Here is a 25,303-nt window from a genome sequence, read left to right as displayed (position 1 = left end):
ACAGAAGAAATGGCGAGGAAGTGACACTAACAATGTAAATAATAGTAAAAATATTCAATGTCTCAATCAATATCGGTGGTGCTGAATATTAGCACAAAGGAAGAAAGGGAAATTAAGCAGCATTTTATCGCAAGAGCTGCAATATTTGTAATACAAAATGTCTACACAAGTATATAGAAGATATAAAGAGAACGTTATTATTATTAACAAATACACATATTTATTTTAATTATTTTAAATAGGAGTGATTATTGTAAGTTTCTTTGTTTATGGTTTATGGTTAAGTGTTTGCAGAAGAGTTTGATTTATGTGAGATACAGCTAGGTTTTAAGTTTAAAAAGTGAAGTAACATATGTCGCACCTGTCTTGCAGGCGTTTGCAGGTAACTCCAATACTGAGAGTGTGGTTCGGCATGACCTGCAAAACCCGATCGTGGCCCGTTATTTGCGCATCATTCCTTTAGACTGGAGTGAAGAGGGACGGATCGGCCTCAGGTTCGAGATCTACGGGTGCCCGTACTGTAAGTTGACACTGCACTGTTACATTCCACATAGATATCATCCAATGGAGTAGATATCAGCTAAGACAGCAGTTATTTATATGATTCTGAATATATATGATGCTGAAGCCTAATGGGATTTTCATCCTTATAACTGTTTTTTTTTTGTAGCCCAATCTTTATTAAAGCTGGAACATTTGCTAAGCTCAGTATAAAATTGACAGTTTTATCTATTAAACGTTTCTTTTCATACTGAGGAAACGTGGTTCTAAGCTTTTTTGCATCACTGGAGTGATTAATATGCAGTGCAAGATTGCAATATATATTCGGAAAGATCCCGGTACAATTAAAAGAAATTGGCTGACACAACTTTTTTTGAAAGTCAAGGTCAGCTATCCATCCCACACAAATCATTTCCATGATTTGCACAGATATCCACTATTATGCCACCCTTGTGTTCACTAAAACTGAACAGAGAACTGATACTGTGCCCTGTTTAATCAAGCACAGTATTTCTCCCAACGTGATGTTTATGGCTATATATAAATTGAGACAAACAGCAGTCTAGGTCACATGAGGACTTCATGCAAGGACTTCAGTACAGATGAAGCAAACTCTGAATCAACATGCACTAATGCTACAATTTTATATATATCATAATTATTTGTTAACAAACAATTATGTATTACTTCAATGAGCTCATTGTTTCTGCCTTAAATTATTACATTGTTTAAATTATATTTTTTTGCAAACTGTGATTTGTATATGTATATTTAACTTAGAGAGCTACCTCTGATAACAGATCACTCTAAATTCTAATGTGGAAACTATGTATTGTGAAAAGCGCTGTACAAATACATGTGGATTGAACATGAGTCAAACTGTCTTGTAGAATGTATCTTCAGTCAGTTACAAAACACCTGCCTGGAAGTTTCTAGTAATCCTGAAGAACTTGATTAGCTGGATCAGGTGTGTTTTTATTTAGGATTGGAGCTGAACTCTGCTAGTGGCCCTCCAGGAACTGAGTTTGACAACCCTATGTCTTCAATACTTTATCCTTTTAATATGTAGTTTCACTTCACTTGTTATTATGTCAATCAGGGCAGTTGTTACCAGGGTCCAAAACGCAGTGTTATTTATTTAACACAACAAAAGTAAAAGTGGCAGCCCCTCACAGACGACTTCCGCTCAAACATAAACAAAACATAACACAAAATAGGCCAGGCCTGGTCCTCTCTCGTCCTTCACTGTCGTTGCTCCTCCTTTTATGCATCCTTGAGATTCTCACGGCCTTCGGCCTCGTCCTGCTTGCCACACTTCCCATGATGGGTTATTTGGGAGAACACAGGGGGTCGGACAAGTAAATGTACCAGACTCGTACCGAATTGTGACGTAGGGTATTTGTTATGAAAAACAGTAGCCTAAAGACATAAATACAAATGCACAAAAACTGCTATAGCTTAAAAACAAAAAAATACTGGAATTATATTACGTTACTCCTTCAATGTCTACATTAATAATAGAAGAAAAATCTATAAGAAAATATCCCACATTTCTGCCACAATTCCATGGTCTCAGTTAATGTTACTAGAGTAAATCATGGTAAATGTTGGCAACATCGATTGAAAAGCTTTCTATCGTTTTGGCTCAGGGTTTCTCCTGTTTTCCGCATCAGTATTGTTGAGAAAGTCTGCGCTGTTTCATCGGGCTTTCAACTAGTTTAAATCCCGAGGGATTTGATTTGTGGTTTGTATGGGAGAGCACCGAACTCAAATGCTTCTCTATGGATCTCACAGCAGTGTTTACTGGTCGCATGATTGAGTTGGTCAGCGTTCTCAGCGAGTAAATGCTTTCGCTCTAAGCTCACGCTGCGGTGTGTTAAATGTTCCGTGTGGCGCATGGTTTAAAGGAGCACCTCTGTTTCGTTCCGCTTTTGGCGCTTTTGCCATTTAATGTTTCTCATACGCAACAGAAATGCCAGCGCTTATCAGTTATGGTCACCACCAGTGCGACAGTCTGCAACAAGTATGCGCAGCATTTATTTGCATAGTGTTTTAACATTATAAAATTATAACAAAAATTCGCTAAGTATTCGATATAGAGGAAAAATATATCGTGATGATTATCGTTAGCGTTTTATCGCCCAGCCCTACTATGATGCCATCTAAAAAAAGTTAATATTATTATAATTATTGAAATAATGTAAAATATTAAGTAAAATTCTGGCAAGGAGGTTAGAGGCCCTTTTACCCGATATAATATATCGAGACCAAAACGGATTTATTAAGGGTTGGGAAGGTCTTCATAATGTTAGAACTTTGCTTAACATTTTATATCTTAAAAAGGAAGCTTCTGATATGGCCATTCTATCTCTGGACGCTGAAAAGGCCTTCGGTGGAATGGCCCTATCTATTTGAGGTCCTGAAAAGATTTGGGTTTGGGGATTTTTTTTATAAATGGATTGAGATACTTTACACGCGTCCTATGGCTGAAGTACTTACTAATAGTATAGTTTCCAGGACATTTAATATTCAAACGGGCACTCGTCAAGGGTGCCCCCTATCACCTCTTTTATTTTGTCTTAGCAATCGAGCCATTTGCCATAGCAGTAAGGTCTCATGGTAACATACAGGGCATCAGATTAAATACCGCAGATACAAGTGTTTCTTTATACGCAGACGATGTCATATTATACCTAACAGATTTGGCTCACTCCATCCCTTCCCTAATAAAACTTTTTTCAACTTTTGGTAACTTCTCTGGCTATAAAGTCAATCAATCTAAATCTTGTATTCTTTTATTGAATAAGGATGAGTGTCAACTATCAGCTCTTGATCATTTTAAGGTAGTAGACTCCTTCACTTATTTAGGAATTAAAATCACAGCTAATATAGATTATATATCTTCGGTAAATTACCAACCCCTTTTAAATGACATCTCCAAATTCATAGACAGATGGAGAAGTCTACCAATATCGTTAATTGGACATATTAATGCAATAAAAATGACGGTATTACCTAAAATAATAAAATATTCAAAATATTCCTCAGTGTCCTCCATCCTCCTTTTTTACGTTGCTTCGGAAACTATTCTCTGATTTCATCTGGAACAATAAATGTGAGTGCGTGTTTGACTGTCATTGTTATATTTACCGTACAATAAAGGTGGTCTCCAATTTCCTAACTTACAGTGTTATTATTGGGCAGCATACTTTATACTATTTTCTTTGAAGACTCACACACACCAAATACAACGTAAACATTAATGAGAACGGACCAAGACTGACTGAACAGAAGGGAACTAAATACAAAAGGTGATGACGAGACAATGACAGACAGCTGTGAGGAACATTAGTGTCCATGGTGAATAATGACACGCAGGTGATCAGGTGATGGCCGATGGTGTGCAGGTGGTGAACATGAGGGATGCTGGGAAGTGTAGTCCGCTGAGGTGTGACACTAAGGGTGCTTTCACACCTGGATCGATTGGAGACGTTGTTCCGAAACAAAGGGGCGTTTCCCTTTTGGCCCGGTTCGTTTGGTCAGAGCCGAGCCGAGACCGACTAGAAGAGGTGGTCTCGGCTCGATTCCATACGAACCCTGGAGCGGTTTGTTTGTAGTGAGAACACAACCGACCCACGAACCGGAACAAATCAACTTTTGGCAAGGTGGTCTCGTACCTTTATGTACTGCTGCTGTCGGAGTTTTTTCGCCTTTGCGCGGCACTGCTCGAAGGACCGTTCATAACCCCTCTCTTTCATTTTATAGCTGATCTTCTTGTACACTTCGGTGTTCTTGTGTGTAGTGTCCAACATCCGGGAGATGTGTTCTTCCGACCAAATATCTATGAAGCATTTCACCTCTTCGTAGCACCAAGTCAACCCGCGATTCGTTTTGTGTCAACAATTCGGCTATTGTTGTCATGGCGATGTCCCACAATGGAATGCGCGACCTGAACGCATGAGGTAGTGACGTAATGGCGTAAGGAAAGCCCTGGAAGGGTGCGCGATTTGGACCGCTTTACAACAGTGTGGTGTGAACAGAGTGACTATTAAATTGATTCGGAACAAAGTATTCTGTTTCGGATCTGTTCCGGAACAAAACAAATCGATCTAGGTGTGAAAGCACCCTAAGACTTCTTTTGTGAAGACTATCAAAGTCTTCCCAATCTAAAGGCTTAATACCAATGTTTTATAAATTGTTAGAGTCATACTCTAAAGAATCTTCAGAATCCAAATTGTTCTTCTCGAGAGAAGATTTCCTTAGATATATGGGAAAATATATGTATGAATGCTCAATCGCAAACTATTAAATCTCTAATTAATACAGTACAACTGGATTATGAGAACATATTTTACTCCAGTTAGGTTAAATAAAATTAATCAGAATTTTCCAGACATGCATTAAATGCTCAACTGATAAAGGCACACTGTTGCACTGCATGTGGAATTGTCCTAAGGTACAGGAGTTTTGGAAAGAGGTAATTTTACTAATTTCTCAGATGGTATCTGTCAATCTCCCAATGAGACCAGAAATTTTTATTTTGGGGATTTTTCCTGAGAATATGGTATATTGTAGCAGCACTCGTAGATTCATTGACGTGTATACTTCAATCAAAGCGTTTAATGCTATGTATTGGAAGAAAGTGGAAAAGCCACCTATTTTACAGTGGATCAATAATATGCCCTTTTGTTTGTCGATGGAAAAGATTACATATATTTTGAAAGGTAAATTGTCTTTTTTTTAAGACTATTTGGTAACCCTTTATATCCTTTATTTCAAATTCTGACTTTAGTAATATAATGAATGAGGTAGAAAGAAATAAGACAACTTGATTCTCAACCTATTTTCACTCGCATGTTATTACTAAATCATTAGTCATTTAATCATTTACTATTTTTCTTAAATTACCCCCTCTCATATCATGATATGCTTCTCTTGCATGATTATTTCCAACTCTTCTCAATGTGTAGCTATCTTAATTGATCTGTGCCTGTGTTTTTTTTTTTTTTTTTTTTTTTTTTTTTATGTAAAGAGATCTAACTTTTTAATGTATGATATTGTTTTATTATACTGGCATAAGTTGTTGTATCTCAATAAACAGAGTATTCAAATTAAATTATGTAAAATAATTTGTTTATTTTAATTTAATAATAATTTAATTAATTTAGAATGTATTTGTGTCCCTTTGACAATGAGTTTTTTTTTTTTTTTTTTTTTTTGCATTCGGCATTGTGTTAACTTTGGACCGCACATGTTATCTGCACATGGTATCTGGTGCAACTTCACAAAACCAACAAGATGTAAAAAACAAACAATGTACTTACTGAACACAAAATGTATGCTACATATTTGTCCTGTCTTTGCACTGAAGTTGTGGTTACAGGATAAGCTTTCATCTTACAGAGACAGCTTTGCTGGATTTTCATTTGTTTGAAAGGTATCAGTCATTGCAAATCATGGATTTAAACAGCAATGCTTTCCAGATGAGCTAATGTTTTTGGAGCTGCTGTCTCTATGAGCTCAAAAACATCCTGAAATTTAAATGTGGCTCACAGGGTAAGCGCCCCCTGTAGGTCACGTTTGTGAATTAATGGCATTAGTCATTCCACTTGCTTCATTGGTATTCTTTTTTCATTTTTTTATTTCAATCTAGCCTTTTATTATATTGTAATTTCATTAGCAAAGAGAAAAATTACATCAACATGCTCTGTTTTCTGAAATAGAGTGTAGCCTTGACAAATTCATCACTTTCATTATATTAAGTGCTGCCAAATTGATCTTGATAACAAATTTCAATTAACACCCCCATAAATTGGGTTGAGACGTATCACACTCAGTTCTCTCATTACAGTGGTGTAATCATCTGTCATTTCACCCCAGACCAGAAGAACCATCTAATGATTTTTTTTTTTTAAATCATGATTCTCAAACTTCTCACTTTTTTTATTTTTTTATTTGCGGACAAGATAACAATAAAATCCTTGAGATTGATTAAACTGCAGCATAGTAAACATTTTTCTGTTTTATACTGCCATTGAAATAATGATTGTGTAAATAAATCTGACGCCTGGCTCTTCTGAATGTTTGTGTTTATGACAAGTATGAATGAAGCCTGGTATCTTTAGATGCGTATCATTCCTCAAACTGTTTTCTTGCTCGTGAGGAGCCGAGGGGGGTTTGGCTGCACTGATTTTCCTGCTGGTGAAACTGCTCATATTCCTAAGTCATCTCATGCAGGTGATCACTGATGCCGATAAATATTTGCCGCCATCTCCAAATGGTTGTTTATGAGAGCATAGGGAGGCATAAATACACAGTATTCTCACCCTGCTGGAAAATCTAGATTAAACTGGTAGATGTAAATTTGGAACATTCTTCTTACTGGTATAAACTGATCATTAGCTGGCTCAAGTTGACCTGTGGGACCTGCAACAAGGACTGTCATACAGTCAATTCACATCTTTGATGCTATATTGTGACATCTTGCTGTTTTTCAACGTTTTACATCTTGAGTTAAGATAACAAAATCAAAGACTAATACTTACTGATGCTACTAATAATAATCACGTTAACTTATTAAATTGACAACCTTGCCTATAACAAACTAGCAACCAGCTAATCGCCAGTTAGTGACTAGCTTGAACCTGGTAATCACTAGTTTACAGCAAATATTGACCAGCATACACAAGTTAATGACCAAACCAATTTTGGTGACAAGCTTGAATTAGCTAATGACCATATTAAGCTCACAGGTAATAACCAGTTTGAATCAAACTTAAACCAGCTTACAGTAGGTAATGACAAGTTTAAACCAGCCAATAACCATCTTAAACCAGCTCACACTATAGGTGATGATCAGCTTGAACCAGCTCATGGCCATCCAAAGCCTGCTTATGCCATCTAATGACCAGCTTGAGCAGCTAATGACCAGGTTAAACCAGCTAATGACCACCTTAAACCTGCTTACACCAGCTAATGACCAGTGTGAACAGCTAATGACCAGTGTGAACAGATAATGACCAGTGTGGACAGCTAATGACCAGTTTAAACTAGCTTACAGAGAGTAATGACCAGCTTGAACAGCTAATGACCAGGTTAAACCAGCTAATGACCACTTTAAACCTGCTTACAACAGCTAATGACCAGTGTGAATGGCTAATGACCAGTTTAAACCAGCTAATGACCTTAACCAGCTAATTACCATTTTAAACCAGCTTACAGAAGGTAATGACCAGCTAAAACCAGGTAATGACCATCTTAAACCAACTAATGACCATCTTAAACCAGGTAATGACCATCTTAAACCAACTAATGACCATCTTAAACCAACTAATGACCATCTTAAACCAACTAATGACCAGCTTGAACCAGCTAATGACCATCTTGAACCAGCTAATGACCATCTTAAACCAGCTAATAACCATCTTGAACCAGCTAATTACCATCTTAAACCAGCTAATAACCAGCTTGAACCAGCTAATGACCATCTTAAACCAGCTAATAACCAGCTTGAACCAGCTAATGACCATCTTGAACCAGCTAATAACCAGCTTGCACCATCTAATGACCATCTTAAACCAGCTAATGACCATCTTGAACCAGCTAATGCCCATCTTGAACCAGCTAATGACCATCTTAAACCAGCTATAACCAGCTTGAAACAGCTAAGGACCATCTTAAACCAGCTAATGACCACCTTGAACCAGCTAATGACTCTCTTTAACCATTTTAACACTGATAAGCTTGAACCAAGTAATGACAATCTCAAACCAGCAAATGAGCTAATGACTAGTTACCATGTGTCCAAAACAATTTTCCCACAGGGACATATTAATATGTACAAAAACACTTTTTCCACCACTCAGTTTCTCTTCAGACACGGAAATGCACTGACTGTTGCGTGAAAATAAATAAGATGTGCAGTAAAGGAATAGAGATAGCCCTTCTCAGAAAGCATAGTGGGAAAGAATGGGAGTAAGATAAGCAAGTCCTGCAGTGGAGATGAAGCACAGAATGAGAATGAATGCAGTGCTGTGACCTTGTTGATCGGGCGAGAACGGATGAATGCATTCGTGATGGAGGTGAAGGGGATTGGCAATGGAGAGAGAAAGAGAGAGAGAGACAAGAGGAGTGGTAGAGCAACTGGCCAGACACAGTACACATACTCATGCATTAGTGTAGTAATCAGTCCCCAGCAGGGTGCATGGAGAGAATTGAATTAATGCCACATGCAGATACTCTAGACACACACCCACAGCCACACACACACACACACACACACACACACACACACACTCACAAGATCACAGTAGACACTATATACTACAGGCATCCCCTGGTTGTTATGCACATGACAGATTACACAGAATGCATATTTTCTCGCGCTTTTTCCATGTAGAACAATTACAGTTGTTGCGTCATTTTGTAATTTCCACTGCTAATGGAAGCCGATAAATGCACATTGATTTTACATGCCTCAGGAATGCATACAAGGCATGAACGATCCATTTAATCGTGGAAAGAAATATCGTACTCGCTGACTGACTTGGGGGGAAAAAAAACACTTACTGTAGACCCGAAACAGAATAGAATTCTGTCTTTTCTGTTAAAATGTTTTATTTATTTATTTATATGATTATTTATTAAATGTATAATTTATATGGTGTAAGCTTAACCACAAGGAATTTAAAAATAAATATAAAAAATAATATATGCGCTTTGTATGTGTGTGTGTGTGTATTAATTATGATATGTATACTTTACTGTTTAAAATGTTGGGGTTGGTAAAACATTTTTGAGTTTGTTGCATTTATTTGAAACAGTAATATTGTGAAACATCACTGTATTTAAAAATAACTGTTTATTTTTATATATTTTTAAATGTAATTTATATAATTATGAATGTGTATTTATTTTTACACACACTAAACTATTTTTACATAACTGTGCATATATGGCAGCAGATTGCATTTCTCATGAAGACATGGGGGGGGGGGGGGGGGGTTCTAATGAAAGTAGTAATTTCCTTTTTATTGCTGACGTACCAAACCTTTTTAGTCCAAAGTTAATGCATTCACAACCCTACCGCAAAATCAACACCATCATTTACATTTTAATTAAGCTCAGATCAAACCCAATCAATCTCTCAATAAAGCTTGAGAATAAACACGCCACTTCAATCTTACTGGTGGAAGGGAACACGATCACGTCTGTATTTTCGTTTTTCCAGTTTGCTGTAGAGATCTTTCCATAATTACCTGCTCATAATTTTACACGGCTTCCGAATGATATAAAGACAGTCTGCAAAGCAATCAAGTGCCATCAGGAACTGTGAGCTTGTGCAATATATACAAAGGTTATGTGGTGTCAGTGTAGGAGATGAAACCAAGAGACCGAGCGAGAGACGCAGCAAAGGGAATCTACATTCATAACTTCCGGTATGCATCATTCCGAGCCATGACAGGGATCAAAAATCCTCCTCCACTGCGCAATAAGCAGAAAGGCTTTGTCAGCAGGTAATAGCCAGCTGCAATTTTCTGCCTCCTCACTGTAGTTTATCACCTGATCCCAGCCGCAGTTTATCTGTGAATTTCACCATGCTTTCGCCCAAGCAATCTATAGAACAGTCACTCAACCGATCATTTAGCCAAAAATGGGCATGACATCCAGTCACCTCAGTGGTGCTAATCTCCTTTCCTTCTCCTGTCTTTCTTCCTCCTGTCAACAGGGGCTGATGTGATTAATTTTGACGGGCAGGGGGTGATCTCTTACCGCTTCAAAATGAAGAAGATGAAGATTTTGAAGGACGTGATAGCCCTGAAGTTTAAAGCATCAGAGAGCGAAGGGGTGATTCTGCACGGAGAGGGCCAACAGGGGGACTACATCACACTGGAGTTGAGGAGAGGCCGGCTCCTGCTGCAGATAAACCTCGGTAAAACTGATATGTGTGTGTGCCTTGGTGCGAATTATGTCATTATCGTGCTACTGTAAGTATATCATTATGTCTTTAGCTTATTTATTGACTGTGGTCTTTCATTGATTGTTTGATCCTCATTGATTATTTAAATAATAATCTTTACTCACCTTCATGTATTTGCCAAACTGTATGACTAACACAACCATTCAAAAAGCTTCTTTTTTAAAAGGGAAGACATTTATTATGTTACAAAATATTTATATTTCAAGTAAATGCTGTTCTATTCATCAAGCAGCACAACTGTTTTCAACATTGATAATTATAATAAATATTTTATAAGCACCCAATCATCATATTATTGGATCCTTGCATCATGCAGATTTTCACTGCACAACATCAGGAAGATCATCACGAATTCCAAACTCGGAGCCCTCCCCCCCGGATAGCATGCCAAATACGCATTAAACTTTACTCCCTCTAATTGTATGTAAGTGTGAACTCGTGAAATTAAAAAGCAGTTTAAATTGTTTTCACAATTACTGTATTTTTGATCAAATAAATGCATCCTTAGTGAGCATATATAAATGAACAAACAAATATTACCCTAAACTTTTGAATGGTATAGCGTACTTTCTTCTGTAGAACATAAAAAGTTCTTTGAAGAATGTTTTTGCCCATATAGTGAAAGTCAGTGGGGTCTAAAACGACACTCGTTCCCGCTGACTTTCATTGAATTTTCCACTGAATAAAGAAAGTCGTACAGTTTGGAGGGTGAGTAAATGATGACAGAATTTTCATTTTTACGTGAACTATATGTTTAATATCCCATGGACCTGCATTGCAGGAAAACCTAGCCTGAGGGAAAAGAAATATTGATAGACTCTAAAACACAAAACCCATTATCTTGTGTATCATAAGGACATAAACATCTCAAATGCACTGTGAAGACAGGTTCCTCCTATCAATAAGTATTCTGCAGTGAAGGTGAAGATATTGTATGTTTGATATTAATGACCGTCTCCCATGTCTAATAAACTCTAGGAAGTAATCAGTACGGCTCCATCCTGGGCCATACATCTGTGACCAGCGGCAGTCTGCTGGACGATCATCATTGGCATTCTGTAGTAATTGAGCGCTACAGGAGAAATGTCAATTTCACCCTTGATCAGCATACTCAGCACTTCCGCACCAACGGGGAGTTTGACCACCTTGACCTGGACTATGAGGTACGACTGAGAAAGTGAATGATTTATTGCTCTGAACTTCATTTAACAAGCAGGTGCATTATGGGATGCCTTAGCTCAAAATGCTACTCCCCACAACTGGTAAGTCTTTAAAGTTGATAATTGTCCTTGGAAAAGATGAATCTCACAAAGATAAAACCGCATGAATGCTGTGACAAAGAACAGGCAAAATTGTGAGAATTCCCTGCTGATAAAAATCATGAATTTCCATGGCCGTCCAAGCTGGTTTATGCTATTTAGTGCTGGTTTGGTGTTATTCTGTTATTTAAACCAACATAACCATGTTTTTCACCAAGTCAGTATTGCTGGTAAAAGTATAGTGCACCTATATTGAAGATGTTTTTCCAAACCTGTTTGACTTCCTTCATTTTTGAAGATTATCCTCTATGGCAGTGTTTACCAACCACTGTGCCGTGGTGCACTTGTGTGCCTTGACAGGCTGTCAGGTGTGTCATGGAAAATTATTAAATGCCAAAAAATAAAATAAAATAAATTAATTAAATGCTACAAGAAAAGCGTTGCTGTCAGGCGGAAAACTTGTATCTATATGTAGTCATTTTTGTTTTATTTTATTTTTAAAAATCAATGCTATTGGTCATCCTTTACCTCTGTATGTGGGTTTTACAAATTTTTAACCAATGAAAAGCATATAAAAGAGATAGTGACTAAACCTCGTAACTTCATTGGCTCCTTAAACTGTCAGTCAAACCTCGTAACTCCACCTGCCGCTATGGTGAATGAAGTGCCGCACAGTTTGGAGATCTCTGCTTGTTTGCAATATAAAGGTAAATAAAGAACTAATGTTTGAATAAGTACAGTGTTTGAATAAGTACAGAATAACTCAATAAACACCGTCTTTAAAGGCTAATGTTTTTTTATATTTAAAGAGCGGAGTCTTAGTCTGGTATTTGCCGTCTAGTTGTAGCCAATATACTGTTTTAACACATGCATAGCGCTTCATCTTTTATGTCATGAGATTTTGTCCAAATGCATTCAACAACAAGAAAAACTCAGCGACCACATAGATACAATAACCTTTATGACCTGTAAGTTGATGAAAACGTAACAATGCACTGACTGTCTCAGATGCGGCCATTCAACTGACGGGCAAAAAAAAATCTATCATTTGCTGGTCAAAAGCCTCGTAACTCTCCATCTGAGCTTGATTTTTATAAAATGTTAATATTATAATGACACATGCACGTATCTGACCATGTATAAAGCTACAAAACAGTTGGGAAGTTGGGAAACACTGCTCTATGGTGTTTGACATCTAATAAAAATTGAATTGAATTGTATTGAATTTATTAAAGGATAGCCTCTTGAGATGCATCATCTCATTTTCAAGAGGGTCCTATGAACGAAAAATAAATGGGTACTGGGGCTGTCAAGCTCCAAAATGATACAAAATCACCATAAATTATCATAAAAGCTGTCCATATGACTTGTGAACTATATAGATCTTCTGAAGTCATATGGTACAGTAGCTTTGTGCGGGAACAGGCTGAAATGTAAGTCATTATTTAGTAAAAATCTTGCCAGACGTGATTTGTCTGACATCAAATTTCATTTGAGACCTACAGTAGAAGATTCACAGTGAAAAATTAAATTTTGGTCTGTTCCTTAAACAAAGTTCCAGTTTGTTAATACTGTATGGCTTCAGAAGACATGGAATAGAATTCAAGAACCAACACAGTCTGACTCCTAACTCATCACATATTGATGCTTGGTCAGAACAAAACTACCCATTTGTGTATTATATAGTATAAAACACAGGATATATCAGGCAGATACGACAATTTGTTCAAAAGTACAATATTACAAGTGTTCAGACCAAACGATTGATTTGTGTGAGGAACAGACCCAAAAGCGATCACCGTCTCCATCCATCGTCAAGCTCAGATCCTCTGCACACATTAAGAAGAAGCATTACATCAGCTTTGATTGTGAAATGGCATCGGGTGTAGTTTGGGTGTATCTTTTGAATGAGATATCACTGACCTGGATCATTTTCATCGATTAAAAGTATGAAAATATAAAAGTCATATAAAGTAATTGTATGGCTTCAGAAGACTTGGAACACAACACGTGTTGTTTGTAATGCGTTTATACTGTTTTTGGGTCAGTTTTTGCATCTTTGACTATACTTGCCACTTGTTACATAGAGCCTGTTACGTGTTTGATGAGAAGTCGGTAGGTTTAGGGTAAGGGTGGGGTTAGTTGCTCCATAATATATATATATAAAAATCTAGATATATTTATAAAATTATTTTCTTATTTACAAATGCAAAGAATTAAATGCGTCTTAATTTGACGCAGAAGGCAAACAACTGAAAGCACTGTTCTGTAATTATCTGTTTTATTCTGTATTATTCCGGTCACACTGCTGCCGTCACCAAATCCAGAGATCTCAAGCTCAAAGCCGTGATGTCAAACCAAGACACTTTGTCCCAGGGAGGTTCTCACTGTGTTTGCAGTGGGATTTTTATCCCTTGTTATTCTTTTCAGCACAGAGCGTCTGAATCCGCTTCTCCACACAGGATTAATCCACACTAATAATATGTAGCAGGATATTACTGTTATCAAACAGAAATGACGCGCATTAACAAGCACTGTAGAGGAATGTATTAGACATTAATTTTCAGCTACGTAAAGAATATGGTGTGAGAGCAAATCCTTATCTATTCAATTGAGCTCAGACGCTCCTGTTGCCATTGGATGCTATAGGGCTAGTTACAGCTCAGTTGGTCTGAGACATATTGACCCCAATTAAAGTGAAAGTGTCTGATTAATTGAGCCAAGAATGGATCCAAACCGGTGTGTCGTTTTCTGCTGGAGCGCAGGCTCCATTTACAAACAATTGCATTTATCGACTATTGTGTTGAAGCACTAGCACTCTGTTTGAAACTGCATGTATAATAGTATTTACTAAGCATCTTTCAATCGCTAGATATTATCTGGTTTTACAAAATATGTATAATTTTACTCCATTGTCACAAGGTGAAATGTTTTTTGGTTGTGGCTTAAACAGCAGGATGTGTTTATATGACTGCACCTCTTCTCATATGCAGTCTTGACATACAGTAGGGGGAGATTGGGGTAAGATGTTCCACTTGTACTTCTGTTGTTCCCAGGGAAGTAGAAATGAAAGAGAGGTAATAGTTAAATCCTAATTATATTTCACCATCATATTTCAACGAAATTTACATGTATTATGAATCGAATTTGAAAATAGGGCCATCAAAGTATGAATCTTTCCCAAAAAAAGTATCAAGAAGTGACAAAACATTAGGGGTAAACTGTGTCATGTCAAGGGGGGACTTGTATCATTGGAGAATTTGGGAATGATTTACTTTTCAAAATAACATGTAAACGTAAATGAGGGGGAGGGGAGTGCATTTACTAATGCACAATCCCATTAACAAAATCTTATTTTGCTGCACATTACATTTTCATAAACCAGCAAGGAAATTATTTACTAATTAAACTATTTTAATTTAAAACTAAATATAAAAATAATTATTCATTATTAAAGTAAATATTAATAAATACATATTTTTATCTGAATAATTTACATATTTTTTTGCACTGGCATTTCACCAACATGCATGCCATTTATTTAGACCTGCAATAATTTGCTTTGACAAAAAAATAAAATACATTTTTAACCGAGATGTGCAAAATTGACTCTTACATCCAAAAACACATTTTCTAATGTGATAAAAACAAAAACAAATTGTGCATGGTTTAGTGGTTAAGGAGGTGACTTGGCTTAACCACTGGCACATCTTTCCCCACACTCTGTATATATTGTTGTGTTGAACTTGGTGGGTTGAAATGCTTTGATACAGTTTTTCTGGTTTATGTCTCTAAGTTTTTTTGTCTGATTTCTCCATGCAGCTGACTTTCGGAGGGATGCCTTATTCTGGGAAGCCAGTCTCAGGAGGTAGAAGAAACTTCAAAGGCTGCATGGAGAGCATCAACTACAATGGAGAGAACATCACTGACCTGGCCAGAAGAAAGAAACTTGACACCTCCAGCTTTGTGAGTCGATTCCCCTTTCAATCAACACCACGGACCATATCTTACTGATCAGTTTGATTTTGATTGCATAACTTTCTCGTTTATGACAGTATGTGCATATTTAATGTTTGGATGTTTGGATTGTTTTTGCCTGGAGGTTTTTGTGGAGGTGTATGACCATGAAGAGCTGTGAAAGGTTGACACTTCTGAATGTATAGCGGTTCAGACGTGATATTGATGGAGCTTGCATTAAAAACCTCATATCTCTGCTGTATGGTTCCGTTTAATTTGTTACAACATGCTGATGGGAATGTTAATCATCTATGTGGATTTGATGACTGTTGTCAGCACTGATAATAATCTAATTTCCACTGACTGTGATATTACAAAGAATGCAATAATTGCACATCATATCCGATAAGCATATCAGTGTTCTGTGATTCATTAATGCAACCACAAACATAAAGAGACACAATGCTTTTTTTCTGATACATAACATTTTATCTCTGCTGTACAGTTACACCAGCACATCATGTCATAGAACATCAGTCAAGCATTATGGTAAATAATAAAATATTTGAATTAGATTAACATATTTTTGTACTAGAGATTTTGACAAATAAACCGATCAAGCTTGTACTGTATTTTAGGAGGCAAAAATTAAACCTAAAATAAAAATTGTTATCGTTTACTCGCCCCAATATGGGAATATCCAAACCTGTATGACTTTCTTTCTCTGCACAAAAAATCAATGAACGTCATTGGACCCTATGGACAAAAACCACTGAGATATTTTCCAAAATATCTTCTTTTGTGTTCCACAGAAGAAAAGAAGTCATACAGGTTTGGAAACAGATGATGATGAGTAAATGATGACATAATTTTCATTTTTGATTGAACTATCCCTTTAATAGCGTGTAAATAGCACAGTTCTCTGACATGTGTCCACCATAGACAGGCTCTGAATTATTATTCATGTCTGAAGGATTATATTCAAGGTTGATGAAACAACGCATGGGCGGAGGTTCTCTTATGAAGCGCTGTGAAAGGCTGAGTGCACTTTTCTATTTCATTGTGATGAGACTGATTAAGTTCTCTATATTTGAAATAAGGCTGAAGTGCATTCGGTGCCTCCAAATTACCATTTAGAAGGACGTAGAGCTGGAGAGTTATGAATAAAAGCCCTCGTCGTTGTTTCCATGCACCCCTTTTCCAGCTTAAGGTTCAGAAATCGAAGGCGTGGTTGTGAACATGCTGTCGCAGCACTTTGAGAGATCTTTCTTTAAGCCCATGTTCCACATGAAAGGTCCTCAACCATTTCAGACCCAGATTTATTTTCTAGTCACTTTATTTTGCAGCCTTGTAAGTGTATTAAAGATGTTGCATTTGAGAAATACATTATACAGTGTGTTGTGTTGAATTTGCTGTTGAAAAGAGACATATATTTTTGCAAGAAAAACAGCTGATCTAAGGTTCTTTGCTGGTCTTACCTGGTTTAAAAAGGTCTAAAACTTCTAACGCCCCTTTAAAAGCCTCAAAATGGACCAGCATAACTATCTTGGCCATGTTGGGAGACCTGATTTATTTTTAAGAAGTGATATCATGTTTGATGCATGCTATAAAGAAAACAGTTGTTTACCGTCTACACTCTAAACAACATAAATGGCTTTTAAGTGATTGTTTTGTATCCTGCCTTATTTTCAGCGCAACCTGACGTTCTCCTGCGTGGACACACACACGTTCCCCGTCTTCTTCAATGGCACAAGCTTTCTGCAGCTGCCGGGGAGGAGGGACCACAATATGGTGTCTGTGGGATTCCAGTTCCGTTCCTGGAACCCCAGCGGCCTGCTCCTGTTCAGCTCCTTGGCAGATGGAATGCTGGAATTGGCTCTAAACGAGGGAAAAGTCACAGCGCACATTAACGTCACCCAGCAGAAGAACATGCGGGTGGACATTGCATCAGGTGAGCTGACATTCTTCCCCCACACAGACGCAGTGGCTGTTACATAGAGATCTCATAAGGTTTCATCAGCCTCTTTTTTTTAACTGTTGTTTTTCTACCTACTTGATAAATTTCTTAATGTTTCAATTTTGTATGTTTAAATACTATATGATCAATCAGCACCAGTTGTAGCTATGGTAAAGTTGCATCATGTCTCAGAGTTAAACTTTAATGCTCAGGTTTGTCCTTTATAGCTTAAAGTCAACATGAATTTGCATACACAATTTATTTAATTCTATACATTGAGTGAAACAGGAATGAGAAAAAAAAAACCGTACAGGACTTCATTGCATCTATCAGAATTTGATTTCAACAGGATTGTGAAAAGGCCGTTCCATATCAGGGTGGACAAGCACATCTAGTAGATTGTTGTCTCTATGACAGTGATGGAAGGATGCAGGAGTGGAATTATAAGAGAGCTTGGTTTTGTATGTTAAAAAAATCATGAATTGAATATAAATACATACATACAGACCAGGGCCTGAAGTTAACTTTTTTGGCCACCAGCCACTGTGGCAGGTGGATATCAAAATTCACCTGCCACAGAGACTTTTTACCAGCCTTTTTTTTTTTTTTTGCCTCATTTTCATAGGTGAAAAACGGGAATTTCACAATATTGTTCTTTAACTTGTACACATTTAAGTGCTGTCAAGTTATTAACGAAATCAATATAAGTAATAATAACTCTTAGAATATACATTTAAAAAAAATCTTTTTATTCATTGATTTTGACACACACACGCACAACAGATCTATAGACCTACCGCAGCTCGTATGTAACGTTAAACAAATCACCCGTGGCTGTGTTGATGGCTGATTTAGTCACGTAGACAGCTAGGTCCTGACAGCTTTTAGTTACAGCGTTCAGGAACCGTTAAGCAGAACTAAATTAATATTATTACTGGTAAAGTTACCGGGTACCGGACATTTTCTCACCGGTTCCCAACTCCCAACATGTACTACAGTTGCACACGCACACATCTGTGCAACTGTCATTGTTCTGGAGCCTACGTCAGCGTTACATTATCTCATCCCATCTCACCAACAATTCAATACTGGCACATCCAAACGTAGTCAGAAAAGGGCCTCATCTTCTTTCTGATCGCATGAACGTTACGAAACAACAGTCGCTGTCATAAATCAGCCGCTCACGAACCTTGCCGTTTCTTTGACTCATCCTCATCTTTTTGTTGGTTGCTTGTTTCAGCTGGCCTTTTTACCCCAGTAATGTGCCGCCACATTATAGCTAAGGTCCAACGCAATGAAAATGAAAACGAAAACGTAAAAAAAAACCCTAATGAATCACTCAATTCTCATTGGCTACCCGCCAATGTGGCAGGTAGATTGACAGTGTTACCCGCCAATAGCAAAATTCACCCGCATTTGGCAGGTGGTCGGGTGTTAATTTCAGGCCCTGATACAGACAGACGGACAGACAGACGGACAGATAGATAGATGGATGGATTATTAAAAGTACTGTATAAAATAGGGTACATTTTATGTAGGTATAAACTTTGTCTCTTAAAGCTGCTGTAGGTAACTTTTGAAAACATGTATTTGCTAAAACTGTCATTATGTCCTGACAGTAGAATATGAGACAGATAATCTGTGTTAAAATCAAGCTCCTCTGGCTCCTCCCAGTGGTCCTATTGCCATTTGCAAGAAATACACGCTCCCGGTCAGAAACAACCAATCAGAGCCAGGAGGAATGTCTTAGCAGTGTCAATCACGCTCGTGTACGTGCTGATCACACGCCTCTCTTGCACAGCGCGTTGCGCGAGCCGTCGTTCAAACTCAAGATTGCCGGCGTGCTGCAGCTGTGCTTATGGCGGAGAAACAACCTAAACTGCCAATTCTCGAGTGACACCTGCTCATAAAACAAAGAGGTAAAGGGAAAAAGACTGATGACGATAAACAAGCGAAAAAGAAAGAATTACACAGAGCCCATTGACTCGGTGTCAAAACTCTAGCCGCATAACATGTGGATAAAATGTCACGCACTCTGCTAAGCAACAATTGAAACCTGCTAATTCACTGGCTTGTCATGTTGCTGAAATAATGTGCTAGCACACCTTATCTAGCATTATATATCGCTAGAATAATTACTTGCATACTGTAACGTTAGTTACCGTTATATTAACGTTATCTTACTAGCTATTTATAACTTATAGAAAGAGTGCAATGTTATAAAGTTACATGTAGGCTATTGGAAAATACATAATAATTTGAGGACCAAGTTTGTAGTCAAAGTATGGGCAGGCCATAGTCAATGTAAAGCATATTATTGACGTTTAGTCCCTATTAGTGAATGTGCCATATAACTTTTTATCCACCGTCATCGGTGGCCCTGTTTACTAGCCTGTGCGTTCACGACAGGCTCCGCTGTGGAGGACGAGCTGTGGAGGGAGGGCTGTAGCGCAGCAGAGAGCAAGGGGGTGGGACCTGTAAGTTGTGCTTGTTCAAATTTTCAGGCTAAGTCAACGTTTTCTAAAAAAAAAACTCCCTACTGCAGCTTTAAAGTATCTTCAAATGTAATGTTGATAACATAGCCCTGAACATTTGGTCTAGGAAAAATTGAATGAGACATGCTTTCATATTTCAAACAAGTTCATATCGAAATCTCATCACTGTCTGGAAGAAACAATTGAGATTTTAAAGAGTCTAGCCTTAATTTTAATGACATTGCCCTTTTTTGTTGACGTAAGATGTGTCTTTGTCAGTCTATAGAAGAGCATTAGTCCAAAGACATCTATAGGCATTCTGGACACACTCGCCAAACTCCTGTGCTAATAGGCCATTAGGAGAAAGGGTAGTTATTCTTACATTGTTAACCTCAAGGCTAATTGGGCTCCGCCTCTATGGAATCCTTTATCTCTTTTAAGAAAAGCAAATTGACTCCACATTGAACTACAGCATGGAAGAGTCAGGTAATAACTTGATGAAGTTCCATGCATAGTAAGTGCTCAGTGACAGCTGTGAGATTAATGTTGTGGTTTGACCTAATCTAATAGGTCTACAGGATCTGAAATTTCGATCCTGTTTCAGACTTCAGCATGTTATTGGATTTACTCGATCAATTGTGGACTTTACTCAGTGGAAGAATTGATATGGGGTGTCACTTATTCTTCTGTACTACAGAGCAAAGTACTAAGGTAACCATAGCACTATAATTAGTCAGGTTGAGTGAACCCATTTGTTGACTAATAGATCATATGATATAAAAAAAAATTCTCCCACTGGGAATTATTAATTTTTTTCATTGAATATCAATTAATCATTTGACTCTACCACACATGATCTTCATTTTCAATTAAAGTCAATCAAATTCTTTAAGATTCCATATTCGAACCCCTAATATATTTGCCAATATAACTTTAGACAGGTTTGTACGTGTGGTTGCATGACAGGGCTTTTCTTGTTAATCTGACATGGGGTAGGCCTATTAGAATACAAATTGAGTGTAGTTTTAAGATTTTTGACTTTTTCCTCCATCTGCAGAGAATCGTTAGCTGAAGAAATATTACCTTGACAAATTAATAAATGATTGCCTTAGTCATGCTTCTGAATGCCTTAGTCCTGGGTTGTAGACATTGAATTGAGAGCATTCATGATCAATCTTTCTTCATAAATGGCTGATAAGGTTTATGGAAATGCTGCAATGAACTGCTAATCCTTATAGCGTCACATTGTACAACACCTGAACATTTTCTTTCAACTGCTAGTTGAACAATGTTTTTTAAACCAAAAAGTCAGCCATTAATGCTGGTTCATTAATGACTTAACTATTCGTTTAAAATATTTAAGGAATAAGTATTTGGAAACTCTAATTCTATTTATATTTTATATTAAATAAAGTATCCTTACAAAAGGTATGTTTACAAAAAAGTTGACTTTTTGAGGTGGAATAAATGCAATTTAATAATGGCCATAACTATATAAGAGGCGGCTATATTAAAATAAAAAAGTGGTTACATTTAATTTATTTATTGTTATAAAACATTACTGACAAAATGTATCATGTGCATCTTTAACTAAATGTCAAATAAACTACCAGTCAGTACCAGTACAAGTCAGAACTGACTCATTGCAGCCATCCATTCCGGAATCAGATTGTGCTTTAAGACTTTGATTCACTAAAAATAATAATTCAATCAGGAATTGCACTACACTGATTTCTCTGTATGTTTTTGATTCACTGAAGAGAATCGTTCATAAGCATCTTTTGTTTGGAAATTACACTACACTGATTGCGCTGTATGTTTTTGATCCACTAAAAAAATGCTTATTAAAGTGCCCCTATTATGGAAATTTTCATGTAGTGTGTAACATAGCTCTAAGTGAATGAAAACATCCTGCAAAGTTTTAAATCTGAAAGTGCACCGTATATAAAGTTATTGTCTTTCAAAAGTAAGAGAGTCAACTCTGAGTCAACGAAATGAATCGTTTTTCAAACGAGTCATAAGCCGTTTCGTTGTGGCGTCAAGACGAAACGTTAGCATATTGCCCGCCCACTTATTGCGCACGCAGACACCAGGGAAAACTTGAACCCCCTCAAAAATCACGTAAAAATCAAATCATGTCGAGAAGACGCTGTGCTCTACAATGTGAAGGTAAAGCCCAAGGACGAACATGTGAAGAATCAGTGGTTAAAATTCATCTTTACCACAATATCACAGCAGTATATAATCCTAAACTTTTGCTGTGTTCCCTTTATTTTACTGTCGACTGCTTCTCAAATCTCGGAGTTCAATGCAGGATTCGCAAACCGCTGGCTCTTGAAAGATGGTGTTCAAAATACTTAGTTTTGAGTTTGATATTGTGTTGGTCTCCTGCTAACTGGTTAACTCACATTATTACTGTCTTACTGAAATACTTCTGCTAATCAGCTGTGGGCCACTATTACCTAAAACTGTGTCTATTAATGTATATTGTCTGTCGTTCTCACTACTTTGAGGAAAGATTAAGCATGGAGCAAGATTTGTTTTACCAACGTTTATGTTTCATCAGTCATTCACGCTAGAGCTCGGCTAATGTATGCACGGTCATTGATACAGTTTCCACATGTTCACCGCAATAAATTAGAAAAATACTCGGTAATTAAAGAAGTACAAGTAAAATAATCGGTTTGTTGATGGACATGCACTTGTTAATGCTGATGGTGAGGAATTACAGTTGCAACATCTCAATGTACCTCAAACTGAGTAGCGCGTCACTGAGAAACGTCCTGCTCGAGTTGTCCTTGTGATGGAGGTTCGGGTTGAATAACTAGTTCTTCCAGTGTTTCATCATCGGACTCGCGCTCAGATTGATGTGGTATAATCAGCGTCATTGTTCGTTACTGTGTTTAGTTTACGGTGTAGGAAGCCTCAGGACAAGCAGAGCTGACGTTGTTATGGCAATGGGCGTTTTTGTTTTCGAAACGCGCTCTACGGGATAGACCAATCACAACCGACTGAGCTGTCTGGCCAATCAGAGCAGAGTAGCTCGCGGAAAGGAGGGATTTAGAGAGATTGATTCATCTGACGAGTCGTTTGAGAATCATTGAAAATGTGCTGATGTGCAAATGTATATTATGAGAAAATGAAACAGTTTTTTTCACCTTTAATGCATGTAAACCTGTTGTAGGAGACTCCAAAACAACATTAGGAAACTTTAAAATAGCTAAATGGGGACACTTTAAGAGTCATTCGTTCAGGAATCAGAATATATTGATTGTGCTGAATGATTTTGGTTCACTAGAAAGATCAGTCATTATTTCAGGTATCAGACTACTGTACACTGATTGCCTTGTATTTTTTTTATTCACAAAAAAAAACATTCATAAGAATCATTCTTTCAGGAATCACACAACACTAGCTGTGTCCCATTTCAGAAGCTGCTTCCCTTGAAGGATACGAACTTCAAAGGCCACAACTTCGAAGTCCTTGAAGGTCTAAGTGAGCGTTGCTAAATGGGACGGTCTAGCCTACGGAGGATTGCTCTTGTCACTTAGCAACTGTGACAGCCATCGTTGACAGGTGTCTGGAACTTTTGCACAGGACTTTTATGAAAGTTATAATTAACCGTCTGAAAACAAAACAGGCTTCACAACCTGTCTAAATGTGTTCACCTTGGTCCATTTATGTACATAATAAAGAGAATAAACTATCATTAAAATCACATCTTATTAAGTTACAAGTCAACATTTGAACAGCTTTAACAATCTTTTACATTTGTATCAGTACACTGTAAAGAAAAAAAAAGTTAGTGCCTTAAATTAAGTACAGTCAATATGGATGTTAAGTAATTTCAACTTCAATTACATTAAACTGACTATCAAAAAAAGTTGAAAATTGCTTAACTTAATTTGATGAGTAAAAGCAAAGACTATAGAATAACACAAGACGCGTCACTCGTATTGTTTTGAATGGGGAAAAGTGCAACGCTCAATATGGCAGAATAAGTCCCGCCTTCTAAATAAGAGCCAATCGCCGATTGGTAAAGTCATCACATCACTGCATCTGCCATTAGAAGCTCCGGTTCCTATAGAAACAGTCAGACACGTGCTTTCACTGTGCTTGCGCATTAGCTTGATCCAGCCTTAATGTCATTTTGTCATGATTCGAGCGGTTAGAAACAACATTTATGAGACAGTTGTCAGATTTCATTGGTGATTTCAATTATGAAATTTAATCATAAGCTTGGCGAACAGTTTTGGAGAATTTGATGTTTCCCCATTCAAAGAGATAGAAGCTGCACTTGCATGCCCAAGAGGCGTTTCAAAGATGGCCGCCGAGTGAAATGACTTGTCTTACTGGAACAATTTTTACAGTGTAGATATTCAAGTAAGTTGAAACCTAATACTTACATTTAAAAGTGTTATCCAGCATTTGATCAAAAAAAAAAAAATCCAGTCATCACCGACACACGAATCTGGGGATAGGCTAGGCTGCGAAGGATTCCTTTGTTCTAACCTTCGCAGCCCAGCAAACCAAGAATGGATTTTTAGGCTGCATTTCGAATTGGGACAGCCTCTGTTGTGCCACTATGAATTGGGCAGCCTCTGAATTTTTGATTTACTAAAAGGAACTGTTCATAAAAGTTCGGAGTACATTGATTGTGCTGTATGTTTTTGAAGAGAACCGTTCATAAGAGTAATTCATTTGGGAATCGGAATGCACTGATCTCTGTTTTACGCTGTAGATTCAATAGTGGTGTTGTGGTGTCATTGAGTAAGTATTGCAGGAAACTGCATTTTAGTACAATAATTTGTCCCCATTAGCAAAAGTATGCCTTCTTGAGAACCGTTAATTGAACCACGCATTATTCGGTTCAGTTTAAAAGTGCCGGAAATAAAGCTATCCTTCCCGTAATGATGTAGGATAGTAGAATGATCCATGCATCATTCAGGCTCGTAAGGTCATATAGCAAGCTTTCATCTGTACTGTGTGAATATTTTTGTCACCTTTGCAGCTCAGCCCGTTTGCCTTCTGGCTCCATCCTTTTCTTGTCCAGGTTAAAGGTCCATTCTGCTTGTCTTGAGCTGCAAATTGGCTTCGGAAATGTGGATGAGGAGTCTGATAGTGCCGTAAATCAGCGTAGTCTTGCTAATAGGCCGCAGTTAAGTCAAATTCCAGA

General features: G+C 37.4%; 1 protein-coding gene across 1 annotated transcript in view; it reads left to right on the top strand.

Annotated features, from left to right (window-relative positions):
- cntnap2a (contactin associated protein 2a) overlaps positions 1-25,303 on the top strand; it is a gene marked incomplete at its 3' end in the record, with an annotated part of 380,680 nt that overhangs the window by 192,677 nt on the left and 162,700 nt on the right. Inside the window, exons 4-8 of the mRNA XM_056248806.1 lie at positions 373-520; positions 10,229-10,432; positions 11,459-11,643; positions 15,562-15,705; positions 17,389-17,647. Coding sequence (XP_056104781.1) covers positions 373-520; positions 10,229-10,432; positions 11,459-11,643; positions 15,562-15,705; positions 17,389-17,647 — 940 coding nt within the window. The remainder of the gene's footprint in view (positions 1-372; positions 521-10,228; positions 10,433-11,458; positions 11,644-15,561; positions 15,706-17,388; positions 17,648-25,303) is intronic.

Source organism: Rhinichthys klamathensis, unplaced genomic scaffold, assembly GCF_029890125.1.
Source record: "Rhinichthys klamathensis goyatoka isolate OS25496 unplaced genomic scaffold, OSU_Roscu_1.1 h1tg000059l_1, whole genome shotgun sequence".
NCBI lineage: Eukaryota > Metazoa > Chordata > Actinopteri > Cypriniformes > Leuciscidae > Rhinichthys > Rhinichthys klamathensis.
This window is presented reverse-complemented; position numbering and strand designations above follow the sequence as displayed.